Below are 21,174 nucleotides of genomic sequence, written 5' to 3' on the forward strand. Positions count from 1 at the left end.
GGCCCATGTGAAGTACAGAGAACTGTCTGGGTCCATGTGAAGGACAGTGAACTGTCTGGGCCCATGTGAAGTACAGTGAACTGTCTGGGTCCCTGTGAAGGACAGTGAACTGTCTGGGTCCCTGTGAAGTCCCAGTCTATTTGAAGGACAGTGAACTGTCTGGGCTCATGTGAAGTACAGTGAACTGTCTGGGCCCATGTGAAGTACAGAGAACTGTCTGGGTCCATGTGAAGGACAGTGAACTGTCTGGGCCCATGTGAAGTACAGTGAACTGTCTGGGCCCATGTGAAGTACAGTGAACTGTCTGGGTCCATGTGAAGGACAGTGAACTGTCTGGGCCCATGTGAAGGACAGTGAACTGTCTGGGTCCATGTGAAGGACAGTGAACTGTCTGGGTCCATGTGAAGGACAGTGAACTGTCTGGGCCCATGTGAAGTACAGTGAACTGTCTGGGCCCATGTGAAGTACAGTGAACTGTCTGGGTCCCTGTGAAGGACAGTGAACTGTCTGGGTCCCTGTGAAGGACAGTGAACTGTCTGGGTCCCTGTGAAGGACAGTGAACTGTCTGGGTCCCTGTGAAGGACAGTGAACTGTCTGGGTCCCTGTGAAGGACAGTGAACTGTCTGGGTCCCTGTGAAGGACAGTGAACTGTCTGGGTCCCTGTGAAGGGCAGTGAACTGTCTGGGTCCATGTGAAGGACAGTGAACTGTCTGGGTCCATGTGAAGGACAGTGAACTGTCTGGGCCCATGTGAAGGCCCAGTCTATTTGTTTTTTTCTATAGTAGCTTGGGCCAGTGATTTAATAAACAGGATGTTATCATTGATGTCAGTGTGGGCTGACTGAGTTGGCCACAGCTCTGGGCTCAGACCGGGTTTCCTCTGTTACAATACGGAGCAGTGGACTGGCTTCCCGAGGGAGGGCTGCGGTGCAACACTTGTCCACTAGTTAACACACACACAAACACACACACACAGTGTCTCAATCTCACAAATAAACATCCCCAAACAGACAACCAGCTAGCAATTTTTGTATTTGTTTTTTGTCCGAGGTAACTACACCAACAAACCAAAACATTCTCCTGCCCTCTCATCTCTCTGCAGCAGACATTTGAAGAGCGATATGTTGGGAATTTCAAATTGCAGTATTGAATGGCAACACATACAGCCTCGGCACCTAAGTATGGTGATAATATTGTATTGTGAGGTCCATGGTCATACCCAGTCCTAATGCTTACCTAAATTGCTGTGTGTTGGAGACACTGGGTTTGGTGACAGGTTGGGTGAACTGGTGTCCATGCTGTGGTTCATCAGGTGATCACTGGTCTCCCCATCTTCACTGAGATAGCCAGGTGGAGGAGTCTCTGAAACACAGTAAACAATGATTGGTTGGTAGGTTCCTTCTACTAACATGTCCCAAAGGCCCCTACACTGCTCCACATATGCATATTAACAACGCCCTTTGTCATTGCGCTCTCGGCCAATGCTTTTATTCAGGGAAGGGAAGGGGAACCCAGTAGAAAACAGGCTGAATGTACTGACTGAGTTGGTTCTACTCCCGACAGGCTGAATGTACTGACTGAGTTGGTTCTACTCCCGACAGGCTGAATGTATTGACTGAGTTGGTTCTACTCCCGACAGGATGAATGTATTGACTGAGTTGGTTCTACTCCTGACAGGCTGAATGTATTGACTGAGTTGGTTCTACTCCTGACAGGCTGAATGTACTGACCGAGTTGGTTCTACTCCTGAGAGCCTGAATGTATTGACTGAGTTGGTTCTACTCCAGACAGGCTGAATGTATTGACTGAGTTGGTTCTACTCCTGAGAGCCTGAATGTACTGACTGAGTTGGTTCTACTCCTAACAGGCTGAATGTACTGACTGAGTTGGTTCTACTCCCGACAGGCTGAATGTATTGACTGAGTTGGTTCTACTCCCGACAGGCTGAATGTATTGACTGAGTTGGTTCTACTCCTAACAGGCTGAATGTACTGACTGAGTTGGTTCTACAGGTTCTACTCCTGTAACAGGGGGGTCAACTTGTCTTCCAGAGGTAGTAACAGATCATGTGCTGGTCTAGTCTCCAAGAGGCAGTGTCTGCTTCTGACGGCCTCTCAAGCCACCACAGACACCATTTGTGCCAGGCAGAGACTGCCCACCTCCTCTGGACTCAGTGTGAGTGTGTGTGTGTGTGTGTTTGGCAACTGTTCACCCGGTCTGCTGATGTAGCTCACACCTCTGCTAGCGTCTGTCTGAAGGTAGGGGTCTAGAACTCACTTGTCTCCCAAACTCACTGTGAAGGAAGGAGAGGGCTCTAGGTGACCGTCTCCCAAACTCACTGAAGGAAGGAGAGGGCTCTAGGTGGCCGTCACCCAAACTCACTGTGAAGGAAGGAGAGGGCTCTAGGTGACCGTCTCCCAAACTCACTGTGAAGGAAGGAGAGGGCTCTAGGTGACCGTCTCCCAAACTCACTGTGAAGGAAGGAGAGGGCTCTAGGTGGCCGTCTCCCAAACTCACTGTGAAGGAAGGAGAGGGCTCTAGGTGACCGTCTCCCAAACTCACTGTGAAGGAAGGAGAGGGCTCTAGGTGACCGTCTCCCAAACTCACTGTGAAGGAAGGAGAGGGGTCTAGGTGGCTAGAAGGAAAGGGGGCTAGAGAAAACAGAGAGGGGCTAGAGGGGCAGTGGCTGTCACCCAACCTCACTGAGAAGCCAGGAGGAGAACTGAAGGAAAAGTGACTGGATAAAAACCCTCGTCTGTCACAACTAGACTGTGTGAGAGTGGGCAGACAAGACCAAATCCCAGACACTGAGCTGTGTGAAACAAGGTCATGCATTGCAAACTCAGTCTCCCCTACTCACCGGTCATGTCCGCTTGAATGGGATTTTAACTTGCTTTAAGACTTTTCTCACCGACCTTCCTCTCATTTTAAACGTGTCTCACTTAGACCAGTCTCGTCCACTAAAATACTTTCCTATAACATGCTGCATAAATCCTGACTGGTCTCACCTGCTCCAGGAGTCTGTGTGAGGACTAGTTTCACCTCCTTTACCACTGGTCTCACCTGCTCCAGGAGTCTGTGTGAGGACTAGTTTCACCTCCTTTACCACTGGTCTCACCTGCTCCAGGAGTCTGTGTGAGGACTAGTTTCACCTCCTTTACCACTGGTCTCACCTGCTCCAGGAGTCTGTGTGAGGACTAGTTTCACCTCCTTTACCACTGGTCTCACCTGCTCCAGGAGTCTGTGTGAGGACTAGTTTCACCTCCTTTACCACTGGTCTCACCTGCTCCAGGAGTCTGTGTGAGGACTAGTTTCACCTGCTTTACCACTGGTCTCACCTGCTCCAGGAGTCTGTGTGAGGACTAGTTTCACCTGCTTTACCACTGGTCTCACCTGCTCCAGGAGTCTGTGTGAGGACTAGTTTCACCTGCTTTACCACTGGTCTCACCTGCTCCAGGAGTCTGTGTGAGGACTAGTTTCACCTCCTTTACCACTGGTCTCACCTGCTCCAGGAGTCTGTGTGAGGACTAGTTTCACCTGCTTTACCACTGGTCTCACCTGCTCCAGGAGTCTGTGTGAGGACTAGTTTCACCTCCTTTACCACTGGTCTCACCTGCTCCAGGAGTCTGTGTGAGGACTAGTTTCACCTCCTTTACCACTGGTCTCACCTGCTCCAGGAGTCTGTGTGAGGACTAGTTTCACCTCCTTTACCACTGGTCTCACCTGCTCCAGGAGTCTGTGAGGACTAGTTTCACCTCCTTTACCACTGGTCTCACCTGCTCCAGGAGTCTGTGTGAGGACTAGTTTCACCTCCTTTACCACTGGTCTCACCTGCTCCAGGAATCTGTGTGAGGACTAGTTTCACCTCCTTTACCACTGGTCTCACCTGCTCCAGGAGTCTGTGTGAGGACTAGTTTCACCTCCTTTACCACTGGTCTCACCTGCTCCAGGAGTCTGTGTGAGGACTAGTTTCACCTCCTTTACCACTGGTCTCACCTGCTCCAGGAGTCTGTGTGAGGACTAGTTTCACCTCCTTTACCACTGGTCTCACCTGCTCCAGGAGTCTGTGTGAGGACTAGTTTCACCTCCTTTACCACTGGTCTCACCTGCTCCAGGAGTCTGTGTGAGGACTAGTTTCACCTCCTTTACCACTGGTCTCACCTGCTCCAGGAGTCTGTGTGAGGACTAGTTTCACCTCCTTTACCACTGGTCTCACCTGCTCCAGGAGTCTGTGTGAGGACTAGTTTCACCTCCTTTACCACTGGTCTCACCTGCTCCAGGAGTCTGTGTGAGGACTAGTTTCACCTCCTTTACCACTGGTCTCACCTGCTCCAGGAGTCTGTGAGGACTAGTTTCACCTCCTTTACCACTGGTCTCACCTGCTCCAGGAGTCTGTGTGAGGACTAGTTTCACCTCCTTTACCACTGGTCTCACCTGCTCCAGGAGTCTGTGTGAGGACTAGTTTCACCTCCTTTACCACTGGTCTCACCTGCTCCAGGAGTCTGTGTGAGGACTAGTTTCACCTCCTTTACCACTGGTCTCACCTGCTCCTGGAGTCTGTGTGAGGACTAGTTTCACCTCCTTTACCACTGGTCTCACCTGCTCCTGGAGTCTGTGTGAGGACTAGTTTCACCTCCTTTACCACTGGTCTCACCTGCTCCTGGAGTCTGTGTGAGGACTAGTTTCACCTCCTTTACCACTGGTCTCACCTGCTCCTGGAGTCTGTGTGAGGACTAGTTTCACCTCCTTTACCACTGGTCTCACCTGCTCCTGGAGTCTGTGTGAGGACTAGTTTCACCTCCTTTACCACTGGTCTCACTAGTAATACGACTGATATGTCACCTGGTATGTAGACTGGTCTCACTAGTTATATGACTGATATGTCACCTGGTATGTAGTTGCTCTGTGGCTCGATGCCGGCGGGGAAGTTGGTGTTCTCTGGGATGGAGTGGCTGTAGTCGTCCAGAGGAGGAAACTCACTGGGGATCTCTGTGTGTCTGGGAACCAGCACAGGAGGCAGCACTGCAGACACACAAGTAGACATGTATCACAGACAGACACACAATTAGACATGTATCACACACACAGAAACACAATTAGACATGTATCACAGACAAACACAAAGAACACAATTAGACATCACACACAGACAGAAACACAAAGAACACAAATGCACAGATACGGTGCATTGTTTCTCTAACACACCAAAAGTTATAGATAGCTCTTTTATGTTTTCACAAATGACAGTTGAGGCTGAGCCTCTCACACCTGTCAAACCAGTAGTCACAGAGCCAATACATTTACAAGATGTGCAATACATGCTACTGAGGTGAAGCTCATTGAACCTCTGATGGTTTTTAATGAAAGGGGACAGTTGTCCGTACCTGGCGTCTCCACCCTCTGGTAGTGGTAGGGGTTGACACACACCTCATCCTTCTTGGTGTGGAAGGCGTACTCACAGAGCTCCACGGCCCGCAGCTCGTGGTGGGACTGCAGGTCCGGCCAGCGCCACAGGCGACAGTAGATGACGTGCGGGAGGCCCTTCCTGTGGGACACCTGTAACCGTCCATCCAGAGACCTGGCAGAGACAGAGAGGTTTGTTTTGTTGTTACTGCTTTGGAGTTATAAGTTCATAAACTGTTTTGCCTTTTGGCACGTTGCTTGAATAGTTTGCCGTTCTTGAAAACGGCCAAGCAGGCCAACTCCAAAAAGGTAAGTTCACAATCTCACGACTTCGAGTGTACAGAGATCACACCCCAATACACTGAGTATAGGCAAAAACATTTCACCTTGCGAGCAAAACACTTTAAAGCCCCCCCACCCCCACCCACCTGCAATTATATACATTCTACCATTGATCCGGAGAGAAGAGTGTGCAATTTTAAACACTACATGAAATGTGTTTCCATTTTCCATGGCCGAGCAGCCGCACACAAGTCTAAGATCACCATGAGCAATGCCAAGCGTCAGCTGGAGTGGTGTATAGCTCACCGCCATTGGACTCTGAAGCAGTGGAAACACGTTCTCTGGAGTGATGAATCACGCCTCACCATCTGGCAGTCCGACAGACAAATCTGGGTTTGGCGGATGCCAGGAGAACGCTACCTGCACGAATGCATAGTGCCAACTGTAAAGTTTGGTGGAGGAGGAATAATGGTCTGAGGCTGTTTTTCATGGTTTGGGCTAGACCCCTTAGTTCCAGTGAAGGGAAGTCTTAATGCTACAGCATACAATGACATTCTAGACGATTCTATGCTTCCAACTTTGTGGAAGGGCCTTTTCTGTTTCAGCATGACAATGCCCCCGTGCACAAAGTGAGGTCCATACAGAAATGGTTTGTTGAGATCGGCGTGGAAGAACTTGACTGGCCTGCACAGAGCCCTGACCTCAACCCCATCGAACACCTTTGGGATGAATTGGAATACCGACTAATTGCCCAATATCAGTGCCCGACCTCACTAATGCTCGTGGCTGAATGGAAGTAAGTCCCTGCAGCAACGTACCAACATCTAGTGGAAAGCCTTCCCAGAAGAGTGGAGGCTATTACAGCAGCAAAGGGGGGGGACCAACTCCATATTAACGCCCATAATTTTGGAATGAGATGTTGATCTAGAAGGTTTCCACATATTTTTAGTAATGTAGTACATACAGTTGAAGTCGGAAGTTTACACACACCTTAGCCAAATACATTTAAACTCCGTTTTTCACAATTCCTAACATTTAATCCCAGTAAGAATTCCCTGTCTTAGGTCAGTTAGGATCCCCACTTCATTTTAACAATGTGAAATGTCAGAATTATAGAAAGGAGAATGATTTCTTCCATCTTTTATTTCTTTCATCACATTCCCAGTGGGTCATTAGTTTAAATACACTCAATATATTCACTATCAGTTCTCTATATACTACTGTAACCTAGTAACTGGTCTTCTGTGGCCTAGACAGCCTCCCTCAAATATACTCAATTAGTATTTGGTAGCATTGCCTTTAAATTGTTTAACCTGGGTCAAACGTTTCAGGTAGCCTTCCACAAGCTTCCCACAATAAGTTGGGTAAAATTTTGGACCATACCTCCTGACAGAGCTGGTGTAACTGAGTCAGGTTTGTAGGCCTCCTTGCTCGCACACGCTTTTTCAGTTCTGCCCACAAATTTTCTATGGAATTGAGGTCGGGGCTTTGTGATGGCCACTCCAATACCTTGACTTTGTTGTCCTTAAGTCATTTTGCCCAAGTATGCTTGGGGTCATTGTCCATTTGGAAGACCCATTTGCGACCAAGCTTTAACTTCCTGACTGATGTCTTGAGAGATGTTACTTCAATATATCCACATAATTTTCCTTCCTCATGATGCCACCTATTTTGTGATGCCACCTAGTCCCTCCTACAGCAAAGCACCCCCACAACATGATGCTGTCACCCCCGTGCTTCACGGTTGGGATGGTGCTCTTCGACTTGCAAGCCTCCCCCTTTTTCCTCCAAACATAATGATGATCATTATGGACAAACAGTGGGGCAGTTGCCCATCTCTGGGCTGACTATATAACATGTATTAAATATGCTCATGTTGCTCTGTCTCATTCTGATGCACCCTGATTTAGGATCCCAGCAGCAGAGGGAGGCTGTCTAGGCCACAAAAGACCAGTTACTAGGTTACAGTAGTGACAGGGTTTCTCCCCATGGCCATCTGTTGTCAATGAAACATGTAGACCACTGAGCCAGGGTACATGTAGGGGAAACAGCCTGCACTCTTGAATTGAACTGAACAAAAATGATTCCACTATAACCGTGTAAACATTCAAAACATTACCAATGCAATTAAACATGTTCCTTCATAGAATTTCAGACAGTCAGAAAGACGTCTTCACAGCGTATAAAATCTAACTACACAGCAGTCACACCACAGCTTGTGAACGTTTGGTTTAATACAACCCCTTATTGTCATGGGTCAGAGCTGTGTGAGAAGGGTTTTAAGGTCTAATAATAATAATAAGTGGCAATGATATCACTAACTTAGAAACAGGAAGTGTAAAAGGAGAAGCTACGCATGGCTTTCAGCTTGTTATTAGTAGAACTTGTGGTGGGGGGGGGGGGGGGTTAGGAAACGTGCAGCCGATTCATCACGACTGAATTTCTCCTTGTTTTTGTAACTTCACTATTAATTCTCTGGTTACAATTACATGGTCAAAATTATGACGTGAATTATTACCATCTTCGGTAAAGAGATATCATCCTGCTGACGGTCCAAAGTAAACCATGAGGTCATCAGGTCATTTCAGGTCATTTCAGCCAGCCATGACACCCACCATCTCAGATTGGTCTGAAATAGTTTCTGGAGTTAGAAACAAAATGCCATTCCTGAAACATTTTGTTGACATTTTAAATAGCAGAGAAATTCAGCTAACTGATTGCAACCAAATTGGCCATTTGAATTTATAGGATTTAGATATTAGTCAGTAAATATAATACCCAACATCCAAGTTGGACCAAACTACTTCCTACAAATGAGTAAGACATGAAGAATCCATTTCTTTTTTCAAAAAGACACCCAAGGACCCTATGACAATCCAACAGCTAGTATACACTATCAGTTCTCTATATTTGACCAGATGTATGGAGTAGAGGTCGACTGATTAATTAGGGCCGATTTCAAGTTTTCATAACAGTCGGAAATCGGTATTTTTGGACACCGATTTTCCGTTAAAAAAAACAATTCTTTACACCTTTATTTAATTTTTATTTCATCTTTATTTAAGCTTTATTTAACCAGGCAAGTCAGTTAAGAACAAATCAAATCAAATTTATTTATATAGCCCTTCGTACATCAGCTGATATCTCAAAGTGCTGTACAGAAACCCAGCCTAAAACCCCAAACAGCAAGCAATGCAGGTGGAGAAGCACGAATGCAAGAACACATGTAAGATGTAAGAACACATTCTTATTTTCAATGACGGCCTAGGAACAGTGGGTTAACTGCCTCGTTCAGGGGCAGAAAGAGAGATTTTCACCATGTCAGCACGGGGGACCCAATCTTGCAACCTTACAGTTAATGAGTCCAACGCAATAACGACCTGCCTCCTCGTTGCACTCCACAAGGAGACTGCCTGTTACGCAAATGCATTAAGCCAAGGTAAGTTGCTAGCTAGCATTAAACTCATCTTATAAAAAACAATCATAATCACTAGTTAACTACACATGGTTGATGATATTACTAGATATTATCTAGCGTGTCCTGCGTTGCATATAATCTGACTGAGCATCTAAGTATCTGACTGAGCGGTGGTAGGCAGAAGCAGGCGTGTAAACATTCATTCAAACAGCACTTTAGTGCGTTTTGCCATCAGCTCTTCGTTGTGCGTCAAGCATTTCACTGTTTAGGACTTCAAACCTATCAACTCCCGAGATGAGGCTCGTGTAACCCGAAGTGAAATGGCTGGCTAGTTAGCGCACGCTAATAGAGCTTCAAACTTCACTCGCTCTGAGCCTTGGGGTGGTTGTTTCCCTTGCTCTGCATGGGTAATGCTGCTTCGATGTGGTGGCTGTTGTCGTTGTGTTGCTGGTTCGAGCCCAGGGAGGAGCGAGGAGTGAGGAGAGGGACGGAGGCTATACTCTTACACTGGCAATACTAAAGTGCCTATAAGAACATCCAATAGTCAAAGGTATATGAAATACAAATGGTATAGAGAGAAATAGTCCTATAATAACTACAACCTAAAACTTCTTACCTGGGAATATTGAAGACTCATGTTAAAAAGGAACCACCAGCTTTCATATGTTCTCATGTTCTGAGCAAGGAACTTAAACGTTAGCTTTCTTATATGGCACATATTACAATTTTACTTTCTTCTCCAACACTTTGTTTTTGCATTATTTAAACCAAATTGAACATGTTTCATTATTTATTTGAGACTAAAATGATTTTATTTCTGCATTATATTAAGTTAAAATATGTGTTATTATTATTACAAATATATATATATATATATCAATTAATCGTTAGCAGCTTTTTTTGGTCCTCCAATAATCGTTATCGGCGTTGAAAAATCATAAAAATCGGTCAACCTCCATTTTTTTCCCTGTTAGGGTTCAATCTGGTCCCCCACTAAGCTCTTTAGAAGCCTGCAGGAGAGTCTCAGCGGAGCAACGAGGAGTCTAACCAGTGACCTCACCGTACCAACGCTCCATGCTGTAATGTGATTGGAGGAGCCTTCAGTGGTACTCAGCCAGACTGAGCGCGTGTGTGTTAGTCTCAGCCAACTACTGTGCCTCCAGAGGGAAAAACATCAGGGCCTTTAATATTTCAAAGCAGCGTTTCACTGTCTTGGCATTTTGAGAAAGGGGGGGGGGGGGGTGTTACAAGCAGAATCCCTCTGTGTGTGGTGGTGGAGGACAGGTGTGTGTGTGGGGGTTGGGATTCAACAATGTTGCCTTAAACCAAACTAAATAATTAAACCATGAAAACCTCTGTGTGTGTGTGTGTGTGTGTGTCCACCAGCAGAAAATCTATAACATACAGTCCCTAATCAGAAGTCGCATTGTAACACAGAGCATTCAGTTCTCTATCCCGACGAGCTCTCGGTCCTACTCAAACACATCCTCCAGTTCTTATTAAACAAAAAGTTATTTCACACAGCGCATGGCCCAGGGCAAGGTCCCCTTTTATGAGCCCCAATTGGCTGAAAAGGAGTCAGTGGGTTGCTGTTGCCACAGCCCGTAAACGAGCAGCCATTTCCTGGGGCTTTGCACATCAGTGAGTCCTGTGGCCATCATAAAGAATTAAGGTTAATGGGGGGCTGGGTTAGCTCAGCTCACTCTCTAGTGTTCTGTGTGCGTGTGTTTTACTATCCTTGTGGGTACCAGAAGTCCTCACAAGGACAGTAAAACAAGGAAACATTTGGGTAAGTGGGGACATTTTTCCAGTCCACATGAGGAAAAATGCTATTTTAGGCTTAGGGGTTCCATTTACGGTTCAAATTAGGGTTATAATTAAGGCTATGGGATACAGGTAGGTTTAGGGGTTCGGTATAGTTGTAGGGTTATGGGTTAAAGGTTAGGCTTGGGCGTGGATTTGAGTCAGTGTAGTATTTTCAAAAAGTGTATCAAATACATTCCAATATTCAACAACCAGTTTTTTTTTCTCCATAAAACTAACTAGATAACTAAAGGTTATCTGAATAATTGTTAAGAAATGTATTGAAAAGTAATAGAAATAGTATTTGAACCCAGGTTTGTTTGGTGTGTGTGTGTGTGTGTGTGTGTGTGTGTGTGTGTACAGACTGGGCTGAGGTGATGTAACTGCGTCTCAGGCCCATGCTCTACAGTGGGTGTATTCCTTTGGGGTTTAGGCTGGGGGTTGACACTGAACATGGAACAGACAAAAACATCCTATTCACCAAAACTATTACAGTGTGTGGCAAAACCACATTTACAGCAGAACTGTGCAGATACAACTTTGGTAACAGAATAAACCAGGAGATTGTACTGTAATTTCCAGTAAATGTTTTTGGTTGTATTTACTATGGTAATTGTTAAAAGTAGTCTTTGTGCATAAAATTGTATGGTTTGTTAAACTTTGAAAAATCAATAGTTTTTGTTTGGCATACATTTTAGAGTCTTTGCGTAATTCCGTTACCTTGGAATTGCCCATTCTCATTCCCTGACTCAGCCCTTCACTGGGACCCTACTCTCGTCACTGCACCCCCGCAACAGCTTTCTGGTCTGGACCAACTCAGGTCCAGGAAACACAAGACACAGAGATTCAGACGCAGACTTAATGTGCTGAGCGATTCCACTAGCACAGTCCAGGGAGGGAGGAAGGGACCATACAACAAGCCCTAGGCAAAAACGCCAACAACTTCACATACAGCCGCTGAGTCACTGTTCAAGACATTTACCACAGCGATAAAAGTGAGTGAAACGTTGCCCAGAACAACCCCCAGCCATTCATAACATGCCACCGTCCCCGAGCGACTACCATGTTGTTGGAGGGGCCATACCAGGCCCCAGACGACCTCGCACTCTTCAAATATGCTTTATGAGTATGTGGAGCGCGTTGTGTTTCAAATATGTTCCAGGATGGCAGTGGAGGAATGGCTTTGACCCGGTATGCCCTGCCGGTGCCGGTGGGCGAGAACTCTGACAAGACATGAAAGATGGATCGGGTGCTGGGGAATGGAAAACACCAAATGGGTTCAGGAAGGATCCGGAGTCCAAGCCCTCCATGGACTCAGGCCAGCAGAACAGCCAGGCCCTAGGTATGGCTGTGTGACTGAGGCAAGTTACACTGAATGACACTCTCAGCAATCCCGCATTGGACAGGCCATATACAAAAATATCATTTCAGTGACAGAAACTGGGTAAACAAGTACATGACCTTCTAGAGTGTATCTAGGGGGAAAACTAGTGAGAAGCGGTGAGTCACTAGGCCTAGCTAATGGAGCATGGTTACTCATGTTTAACCCCAGTCCTGATTCCATTCAGCTAGACCTAGCTAATGGAGCATGGTTACTCATATTTATCCCCAGTCCTGATTCCATTCAGCTAGACCTAGCTAATGGAGCATGGTTACTCATATTTATCCCCAGTCCTGATTCCATTCAGCTAGGCCTATGCGGCATTACAGTATAGCTCGGTATACACCCGACACTTACATGCAACTTCAGCTATCAGAATACGAAGACAGCATTGAAAAGACGGGTCCTAGGCCAACAAAGGTTGCATTGGCTAGAGTTACTCTAACCCGTTTGCAATCCCTTCAGCTTTGCTTGCTGGCTTGCCTGCTAGTTACAGAGGTCAGCTGGCTAGATAGCTACAGTAGTTGGCCACTGTCATTAAGTTGTTGTGTTATCAGATGTAGCCTGTTCCACCGTTTGCAGAATGCATTCAGGCATTTGAATAAAGTGTGACAAAGGAAACCTGTTAACAATGTGGACATTTAAATGGAGGTGTTGAACTGATGTGGAAAGGGTTAGAAGTTGAATTTGCTTTGGGGGAACTGGGTGGAGGGTACTGTGGCTCTCCAACAGAGACTGACCCGGAGCCCCCTCACAACCCTGGAGGAGATGGGAGACCTGCAACCTAAATCCCCCTTCCTCACCCACATCGCCTGCTGTTGTGTGTGTTGTCTATGTTTGTGTAGTATGGAGAAGAAAGGGCCCAGATTTGTGGGTTGGTACAGCTGCTGCTGCTGGGGTGGAGGGGTTAGGGGTTGTGTGAGAGGGGGTTCTCAGATTTAAGGGGTGTGTGTGTGTGTGTGTGTGTGTGTGCCTCAGATCAGAGACTCCGACTGGCCCAGGCTGCTGCTGGGGTGGAGGGGTTAGGGGTTGTGTGAGAGGGGGTTCTCAGATTTAAGGGGTTGGTGGGGTGTGTGTGTGTGCCTCAGATCAGAGACTCCGACTGGCCCAGGCTGAGCTGCACTAATCTGAGAGGGCAAAACAAACACTTTGAAGCACGAACAGTCACACACTGGCTACGGTTCTGTGCTCCAAGCGCCTCTGAACAAACACACACCCCTCTGTGGACCAAGGCCAAAACTTTGGCCACGGAATTCTTCAACTCACTCAGCACACTGCTACAGTGAGTCAAAAGGAAGTTGGACTGGTAGAAAAACATCCACCAGGCTACATCGTTGTAGTTATTTAAGATATTTAAATGAATGACAGTTTATTCACTAATAATCCTAATCCTGGTTGGTCTAGCCTATAGGCTATGCTTTGATATAGAATCTAGTTAGACTAAACTTTCTATTTCTGCTCCCTCATAATGACTAACTACAGTCGAGCAACACAACAAAGACTACCTTTCCTGTCTCTAATGTCCATAAACTACAGAGACTGATCTACAATAACAGAATGGCCATGTCCTCATACAGAAATATGAGAGGGAGAGCAGGGGAGAGAGCAGGGGGGAGAGAGAGCAGAAGAGAGAGAGAGCAGAGAGAGAGAGCAGAGAGAGAGAGAGCAGAGAGCAGAGAGAGCAGAGAGGAGGAGAGCAGAGAGAGCGAGAAGAAGAGAGGAGAAGAGAGAGAGAGCAGAGAGAGAGAGCAGAGAGAGAGAGAGAGCAGAGAGAGAGAGAGAGCAGAGAGAGAGAGAGAGCAGAGAGAGAGAGAGAGCAGAGAGAGAGAGCAGAGAGAGAGAGAGCAGAGAGAGAGAGAGAGAGAAGAGAGAAGAGAGAAGAGAGAAGAGAGAAGAGAGAAGAGAGAAGAGAGAAGAGAGAAGAGAGAAGAGAGAGAGAGAGCAGAGAGAGAGAAGAGAGAGAGAGAGAGAGAGAGAGAGAGCAGAGAGAGAGAGAGCAGAGAGAGCGAGAGAGAGCAGAGAGAGCAAGCAGGACAAAAGGGGGGTAAAGAATGACAGACTGTCTCAATAGATCAGGGCGGCTCAGTGTGTCTGCTGCCCCCCCCCACCACCCCTCCGTCTGTCCCCCTGGCCCGACTACTTCCCCTCTCCTCCTCTCCACCCTCCAAGCATTGTGTGCCCCATCATAAAAGCTTGTGGCCAGCCAAAGTGTCCAATCTGACTGGAAGCAGTCAGTGTTAACCTGGTAAATGACACTGCATCAGCAAGCAAAACATGGGGGGGGGGGGGGGGGGGCAGGCCTAAATGATACCACACACTTCCTGAACTCTACCTTTACAGCTTCCATGTCTGGGGGAAATCCTAAGGGTGTGTGCACCTGCCCTGCCAGTCATTCACCTGCTAGCTAGTTAGATATTTCCTCTCTTCCCCTCAGCTCAAAACAGCAGGCAAACACATCCTGTTTCAGTGAGCACAGCTGGAGTAGAGACAATGTGTGTGTGCCTGCCTGCGTCTGGGGTGGTCTCAACACCAACATCAAACACAAGGGGAAAAGGCTAATGTTCGTTCAGCCAAGATGAAATACTAACTGAAAGTTAAATAGGTTCAACCATTAGATAGGCAGGGAGGCAGGGAGGATCTAGCCTGGACCAAAATACGTTGTGCTTCATTTGATTTCAACTGATAAAAGGTATTGCAGACCACCCTGGATGTTGCTTTAGGGCCTTTGCTTAATGCTTAACCTAATATTGCCAAGGAAACACTAGCCTGAGCACTGCAACTAAAAACAAACAGAGAGACACAAGCCTGAGCACTGCAACTAAAAACAAACAGAGAGACACAAGCCTGAGCACTGCAACTAAAAACAAACAGAGAGACACAAGCCTGAGCACTGCAACTAAAACAAACAGAGAGACACAAGCCTGAGCACTGCAACTAAAAACAAACAGACAGGGACACTAGCCTGAGCACTGCAACTAAAACAAACAGACAGGGACACTAGCCTGAGCACTGCAACTAAAACAAACAGAGAGACACAAGCCTGAGCACTGCAACTAAAAACAAACAGACAGGGACACTAGCCTGAGCACTGCAACTAAAACAGACAGGGACACTAGCCTGAGCACTGCAACTAAAACAAACAGAGAGACACAAGCCTGAGCACTGCAACTAAAAACAAACAGACAGGGACACTAGCCTGAGCACTGCAACTAAAACAAAGAGAGAGACACTTGTCTGAGCACTGCAACTAAAACAAACAGAGAGACACTAGCCTGAGCACTGCAACTAAAAACAAACAGACAGGGACACTAGCCTGAGCACTGCAACTAAAAACAAACAGACAGGGACACAAGCCTGAGCACTGCAACTAAAACAAACAGAGAGACACAAGCCTGAGCACTGCAACTAAAAACAAACAGAGAGACACAAGCCTGAGCACTGCAACTAAAAACAAACAGAGAGACACAAGCCTGAGCACTGCAACTAAAACAAACAGAGAGACACTAGCCTGAGCACTGCAACTAAAAACAAACAGACAGGGACACTAGCCTGAGCACTGCAACTAAAAACAAACAGACAGGGACACTAGCCTGAGCACTGCAACTAAAACAAACAGAGAGACACAAGCCTGAGCACTGCAACTAAAACAAACAGAGAGAGAGACACAAGCCTGAGCACTGCAACTAAAAACAAACAGACAGGGACACTAGCCTGAGCACTGCAACTAAAACAAAGAGAGAGACACTTGTCTGAGCACTGCAACTAAAACAAACAGAGAGACACAAGCCTGAGCACTGCAACTAAAAACAAACAGAGAGACACAAGCCTGAGCACTGCAACTAAAACAAACAGAGAGACACAAGCCTGAGCACTGCAACTAAAACAAACAGAGAGAGAGACACAAGCCTGAGCACTGCAACTAAAAACAAACAGACAGGGACACTAGCCTGAGCACTGCAACTAAAACTAACTAAAACAGACCGACACACACTTTCTGGTTGACTCGCTCAACAAAGGTGTTTAATCTCAATCTGTCTGGGACAGACCCCTCAGAGCCATCACAATGTCTCCTCCTCACACACCCACCCACACATTTTGAAGCAGGCACCTGAGTCACAGTCCAGACTGTATTGTTCTCTAGTGGTATGATACACTCTGGTTCACTGAGAGTGTGTCTGTCTGTGTTGTAATTACCACTGGCTGCTCAACTCATTGTTTGATTTGTCTGACAGAAAGTGGATACTGCTGTCTGAGACATCTCTCTTTCTGTTCCTTCGGTGTGTGTCTCCGTCTGTGTGTGTGTGTGTGTGTGTGTAGTCTTGGCAGATGGGTACAGAAGGACACAGTGTTGCCTGTCTGCTCTGCCTGGTAGCTCCAGCGTGTACCATCACCATACCTCATCCAGAAGCAGGAGGGTTTTGTGTGACGATTCCCCAGTGTATGTGGGCACCGGGTCATCTGCATTTTTGGCTTGTTGACTGCTTCTGTGTGTCCAAGCAGAGGGCATCATGGGTATTGTGCGCACGCGTGTGTGCGCTGTGCCAGGTCTGGTCATGGTATTAAGTGTGAGTGCCCCAATCGTGGTCTCCACGCTCCCTCCATGCGCTGAGTGTGTGCGGGGCTTATAGTGTGTGTGTGTGTGTGTGTGTGTGAGGCGTGGTTAGTCAGCCCAGAGGAATGTGCTGCGGCTGGTTGCTGGGGCCTTGGGGAGGGTGTGGGCTGCTGTTTGGTTAGCAACTGCTGCTCTGTGTGGAGGCGGCAGGAGTTAGGTTGTATTAGTGAGAGAAAGCTCTACTCTGCTTTGCCTTGGCCTGACCACTATCTGTCTGTGGGGGAGAGGAACACTAACTCTTCACACAGACAACAAGCCTGCTTTGTGTCCTATTGGCCACGACTACAACCACAACTACCACCATACTGAACAAAAATATTCAACTCAATAATTTCAACCATTTTACTGAGTTAGCGTTCATATAAGGAAATCAGTCGCTTTAAATACATTGATCTGTATGTCACATTTAAAATTATAAATATATTTTACCTTTAAATAAAGTCAGTTAAGAACAAATTGTTATTTACAATGATGGCCTACCAGGGAACAGTGGATTAACTGCCTTGTTCAGGGGCAGAACGACAGATTTTTACCTTGTCAGCTCGGGGATTCGATCTAGCAACCTTTTGGTTACTGGCCAAATACTCTAACCACTAGGCTACCTGCCGCCCACATGACTGGGCAGGGGCACAGCCATAGGCCCACCAACTGGGGAGACAGACCCAGATAATCAGAATGAGTTTTTTAAATTACAGACAGAAATACTCCTCAGTTTCATCAGCTGTCCGGGTGGATGATTGATCCTGATAGGCCACATCTGTCAGGTGGATGATTGATCTTGATAGGCCACATCTGTCAGGTGGATGATTGATCTTGATAGGCCACACTGTCAGGTGGATGATTGATCCTGATAGGCCACATCTGTCAGGTGGATGATTGATCCTGATAGGCCACATCTGTCAGGTGGATGATTGATCCTGATAGGCCACATCTGTCAGGTGGATGATTGATCCTGATAGGCCACATCTGTCAGGTGGATGATTGATCCTGATAGGCCACATCTGTCAGGTGGATGATTGATCCTGATAGGCCACATCTGTCAGGTGGATGATTGATCCTGATAGGCCACATCTGTCAGGTGGATGATTGATCCTGATAGGCCACATCTGTCAGGTGGATGATTGATCCTGATAGGCCACATCTGTCAGGTGGATGATTGATCCTGATAGGCCACATCTGTCAGGTGGATGATTGATCCTGATAGGCCACATCTGTCAGGTGGATGATTGATCCTGATAGGCCACATCTGTCAGGTGGATGATTGATCCTGATAGGCCACATCTGTCAGGTGGATGATTGATCCTGATAGGCCACATCTGTCAGGTGGATGATTGATCCTGATAGGCCACATCTGTCAGGTGGATGGATTATCTTGGCAAAGGAGAAATGCTCACTAACAGGGACGTAAAACAAATGTGTACAGAATCTGAGAGAAATACGCTTTGAGCGTATGGTGAATTTCTGGGATATTTTATTTCAGCTCATGAAACCAACACTTTACATGATGCACTTGTATTTATCAGTACTTTACATGTTGTGTTATATATATTTATCAGTACTTTACATGTTGTGTTTATATATATTTATCAGTACTTTACATGTTGTGTTTATATATATTTATCAGTACTTTACATATATTTATCAGTACTTTACATGTTCTGTTTATATATATATTTATCAGTACTTTCCATATATTTATCAGTACTTTACATGTTGTGTTTATATATATTTATCAGTACTTTACATGTTGTGTTTATATATATTTATCAGTACTTTACATGTTGTGTTTATATATATTTATCAGTACTTTACATGTTGTGTTTATATATATTTATCAGTACTTTACATATATTTATCAGTACTTTACATGTTCTGTTTATATATATATTTATCAGTACTTTCCATATATTTATCAGTACTTTACATGTTCTGTTTATATATATATATTTATCAGTACTTTACATGTTCTGTTTATATATATTTATCAGTACTTTACATGTGCGCGCCAAGGCTACTGTTCATTTTTAGATTTTAATTCGTAAATCTGTTTGTTTTTAGACCTGATTTGCTTTAGTTTGGTTTTAAAATATTTTCTATTATTTAGTGTTAGGAACAGAAAGCATGCTGGGAGGCTAGGAGACATGTGTTGTATAGTGATTTTGGAGGATGTCACTTGGGGGCGGGCAGTTCAAATGATAACGCCAAGCTCAATGTGACTTATATAGTGGAGTGAAACTGAAGCCCATGCTGACGACAATCCAATGCTTTTTAACTTGTCTCAGAGGCTGCGGATCCCGTGTCCCCCAGAGCAAAAGACCCCTGGGTTTATTGACGTCTACATTATGCCCACATTGCTGTGGTCACTCTCCCTTCACATTTCTCACTGTCAAACCGTGAATGATAATTCTTCAAGTTTTTCCAGTGAAATGTCCACACAGCATCTGCATATTAACCATGTGATCTCAATCACTTTCATGGGAATATTCATTCAGATCAACTTGAGCTATACAGTGTCTTTTTGAATTAAGTACAGTGAGCACATTTTGGAGCAGATTGTGTTAAACTGCAGCAAAGCCTACCTATTTTTAAGTTTCAATCAAAGCACATATTTTGCCTAGTGGCACACTTGAGTTTTGCCCACATCCTGAAATATAAGAAATGAGGTGGTGTTTCTTGTCTTACAGTAACTTTATACTATGCAGTTATATTTGGCAGGGGCGGCAGGTAGCGTTGGGCCAGTAACCGAAAGGTCACCGGTTCAAATACCGGAGCCAACAAGGTGAAAAATCTGTCGCTGTGCCCTTGAGCCAGGTAATTAATCCTAATTGCTCCGAGGGTGCTGTACAACGCTGACCCAGGCCGTGACCCCATTCCCTGTGGGTGTTTCTCAGGGGGAGTTGGGATATGCCAAAAACACATTTCCAAAACACACTTGTGTGTAACAGGACAAATATAAGCACCCCACAAATAGTATTCTTCATAACAGAAATGAATAAAAATGGTACTATCACTATGGGATCTGGCAGACCTTTAGCGTTCAGGAAGAGGAGTCCCGAAAAGTCAAGATCCAAAGCCACAGTTTCAACTGTAGTAGTACGTGTTAGACTGACGTTAGCTACCTAGACTATGTTTTTCCATGTTAGCTAGTGACGCCTCGGAGCAGTGATAGACAAGCGAGGCCTTTTTGAAACGTCTCCATCTCCTGGCTGCATTTACCCACCAGATTCAGCAGCTTGAAAACCACAGATTGAGAATAGTTTTTTTTTTTGATTAACATAATTCATGATGGTTTATATTTTAGCTTTGTTAATTTTTGGAGTAAAAGTTAATAGCTTAAGTCTAGTTTGAGTTTTTCCAAACGGGGATAATTATTTAATTTCAGTTAACTAAATATTTACTATAACAACCTTGGTGTGTGCGTGTTAGAGGTCGACCGATTAATCGGAATGGCCGATTAATTAGGGCCGATTTCAAATTTTCATAACAGTTGGGAAATCTGTATTTTTGGGCGCCGTTTCGACGATTTAAAAAAAAAAGTTTTATACCTTTATTTAAGCTTTATTTAACTAGGCAAGTCAGTTAAGAACAGATTCTTATTTTCAATGACGGCCTAGGAACAGTGGGTTAACTGCTTTGTTCAGGGGCAGAACGACAGATTTTCACCTTGTCAGCTCGGGGGATCCAATCTTGCAACCTTAACTAGTTCAACGCAATAACGACCTGCCACTTTCTCGTTGCACTCCACAAGGAGGCTGCCTGTTACGTGAATGCAGTAAAGCCAAGGTAAGTTGCTAGCTAGCATTAAATGTATCTTATAAAAAACAATCAATCATAATCACTAGTTAACTACACATGGTTGATGATATTACTAGATATTATCTAGCGTGTCCTGCGTTGCATACAATCTGACTGAGCATACAAGTATCTGACTGAGCGGTGGTAGGCAGAAGCAGGCGCGTAAACATTAATTCTAACAGCACTTTCGTGCGTTTTGCCAGCAGCTCTTCGTTGTGCGTCAAGCATTGTGCTGTTTATGACTTGAAGCCTATCAACTCCCGAGATGAGGCTCGTGTAACCGAAGTGAAATGGCTAGCTAGTTAGCGCACGGTAATTGTCGTTGTGTTGCTGCTTCGAGCCCAGGGAGGAGCAAGGAGAGGGACGGAAGCTATACTGTTACACTGGCAATACTAAAGTGCCTATAAGAACATCCAATAGTCAAAGGTTAATGAAATACAGATGGTAGAGAGGGAAATAGTCCTATAATTCCTATAATAAC

General features: G+C 45.6%; 1 protein-coding gene across 1 annotated transcript in view; it reads right to left on the minus strand.

The window, feature by feature from the left end:
• smad3a (SMAD family member 3a) overlaps positions 1–21,174 on the minus strand; it is a 48,672-nt gene that overhangs the window by 22,465 nt on the left and 5,033 nt on the right. Inside the window, exons 2-4 of the mRNA XM_031812743.1 lie at positions 5,384–5,577; positions 4,887–5,021; positions 1,236–1,361 (exon numbers count right to left, since the gene is read on the minus strand). Coding sequence (XP_031668603.1) covers positions 1,236–1,361; positions 4,887–5,021; positions 5,384–5,577 — 455 coding nt within the window. The remainder of the gene's footprint in view (positions 1–1,235; positions 1,362–4,886; positions 5,022–5,383; positions 5,578–21,174) is intronic.

Source organism: Oncorhynchus kisutch, unplaced genomic scaffold (genome assembly GCF_002021735.2).
Source record: "Oncorhynchus kisutch isolate 150728-3 unplaced genomic scaffold, Okis_V2 Okis03b-Okis08b_hom, whole genome shotgun sequence".
Taxonomy (NCBI): domain Eukaryota; kingdom Metazoa; phylum Chordata; class Actinopteri; order Salmoniformes; family Salmonidae; genus Oncorhynchus; species Oncorhynchus kisutch.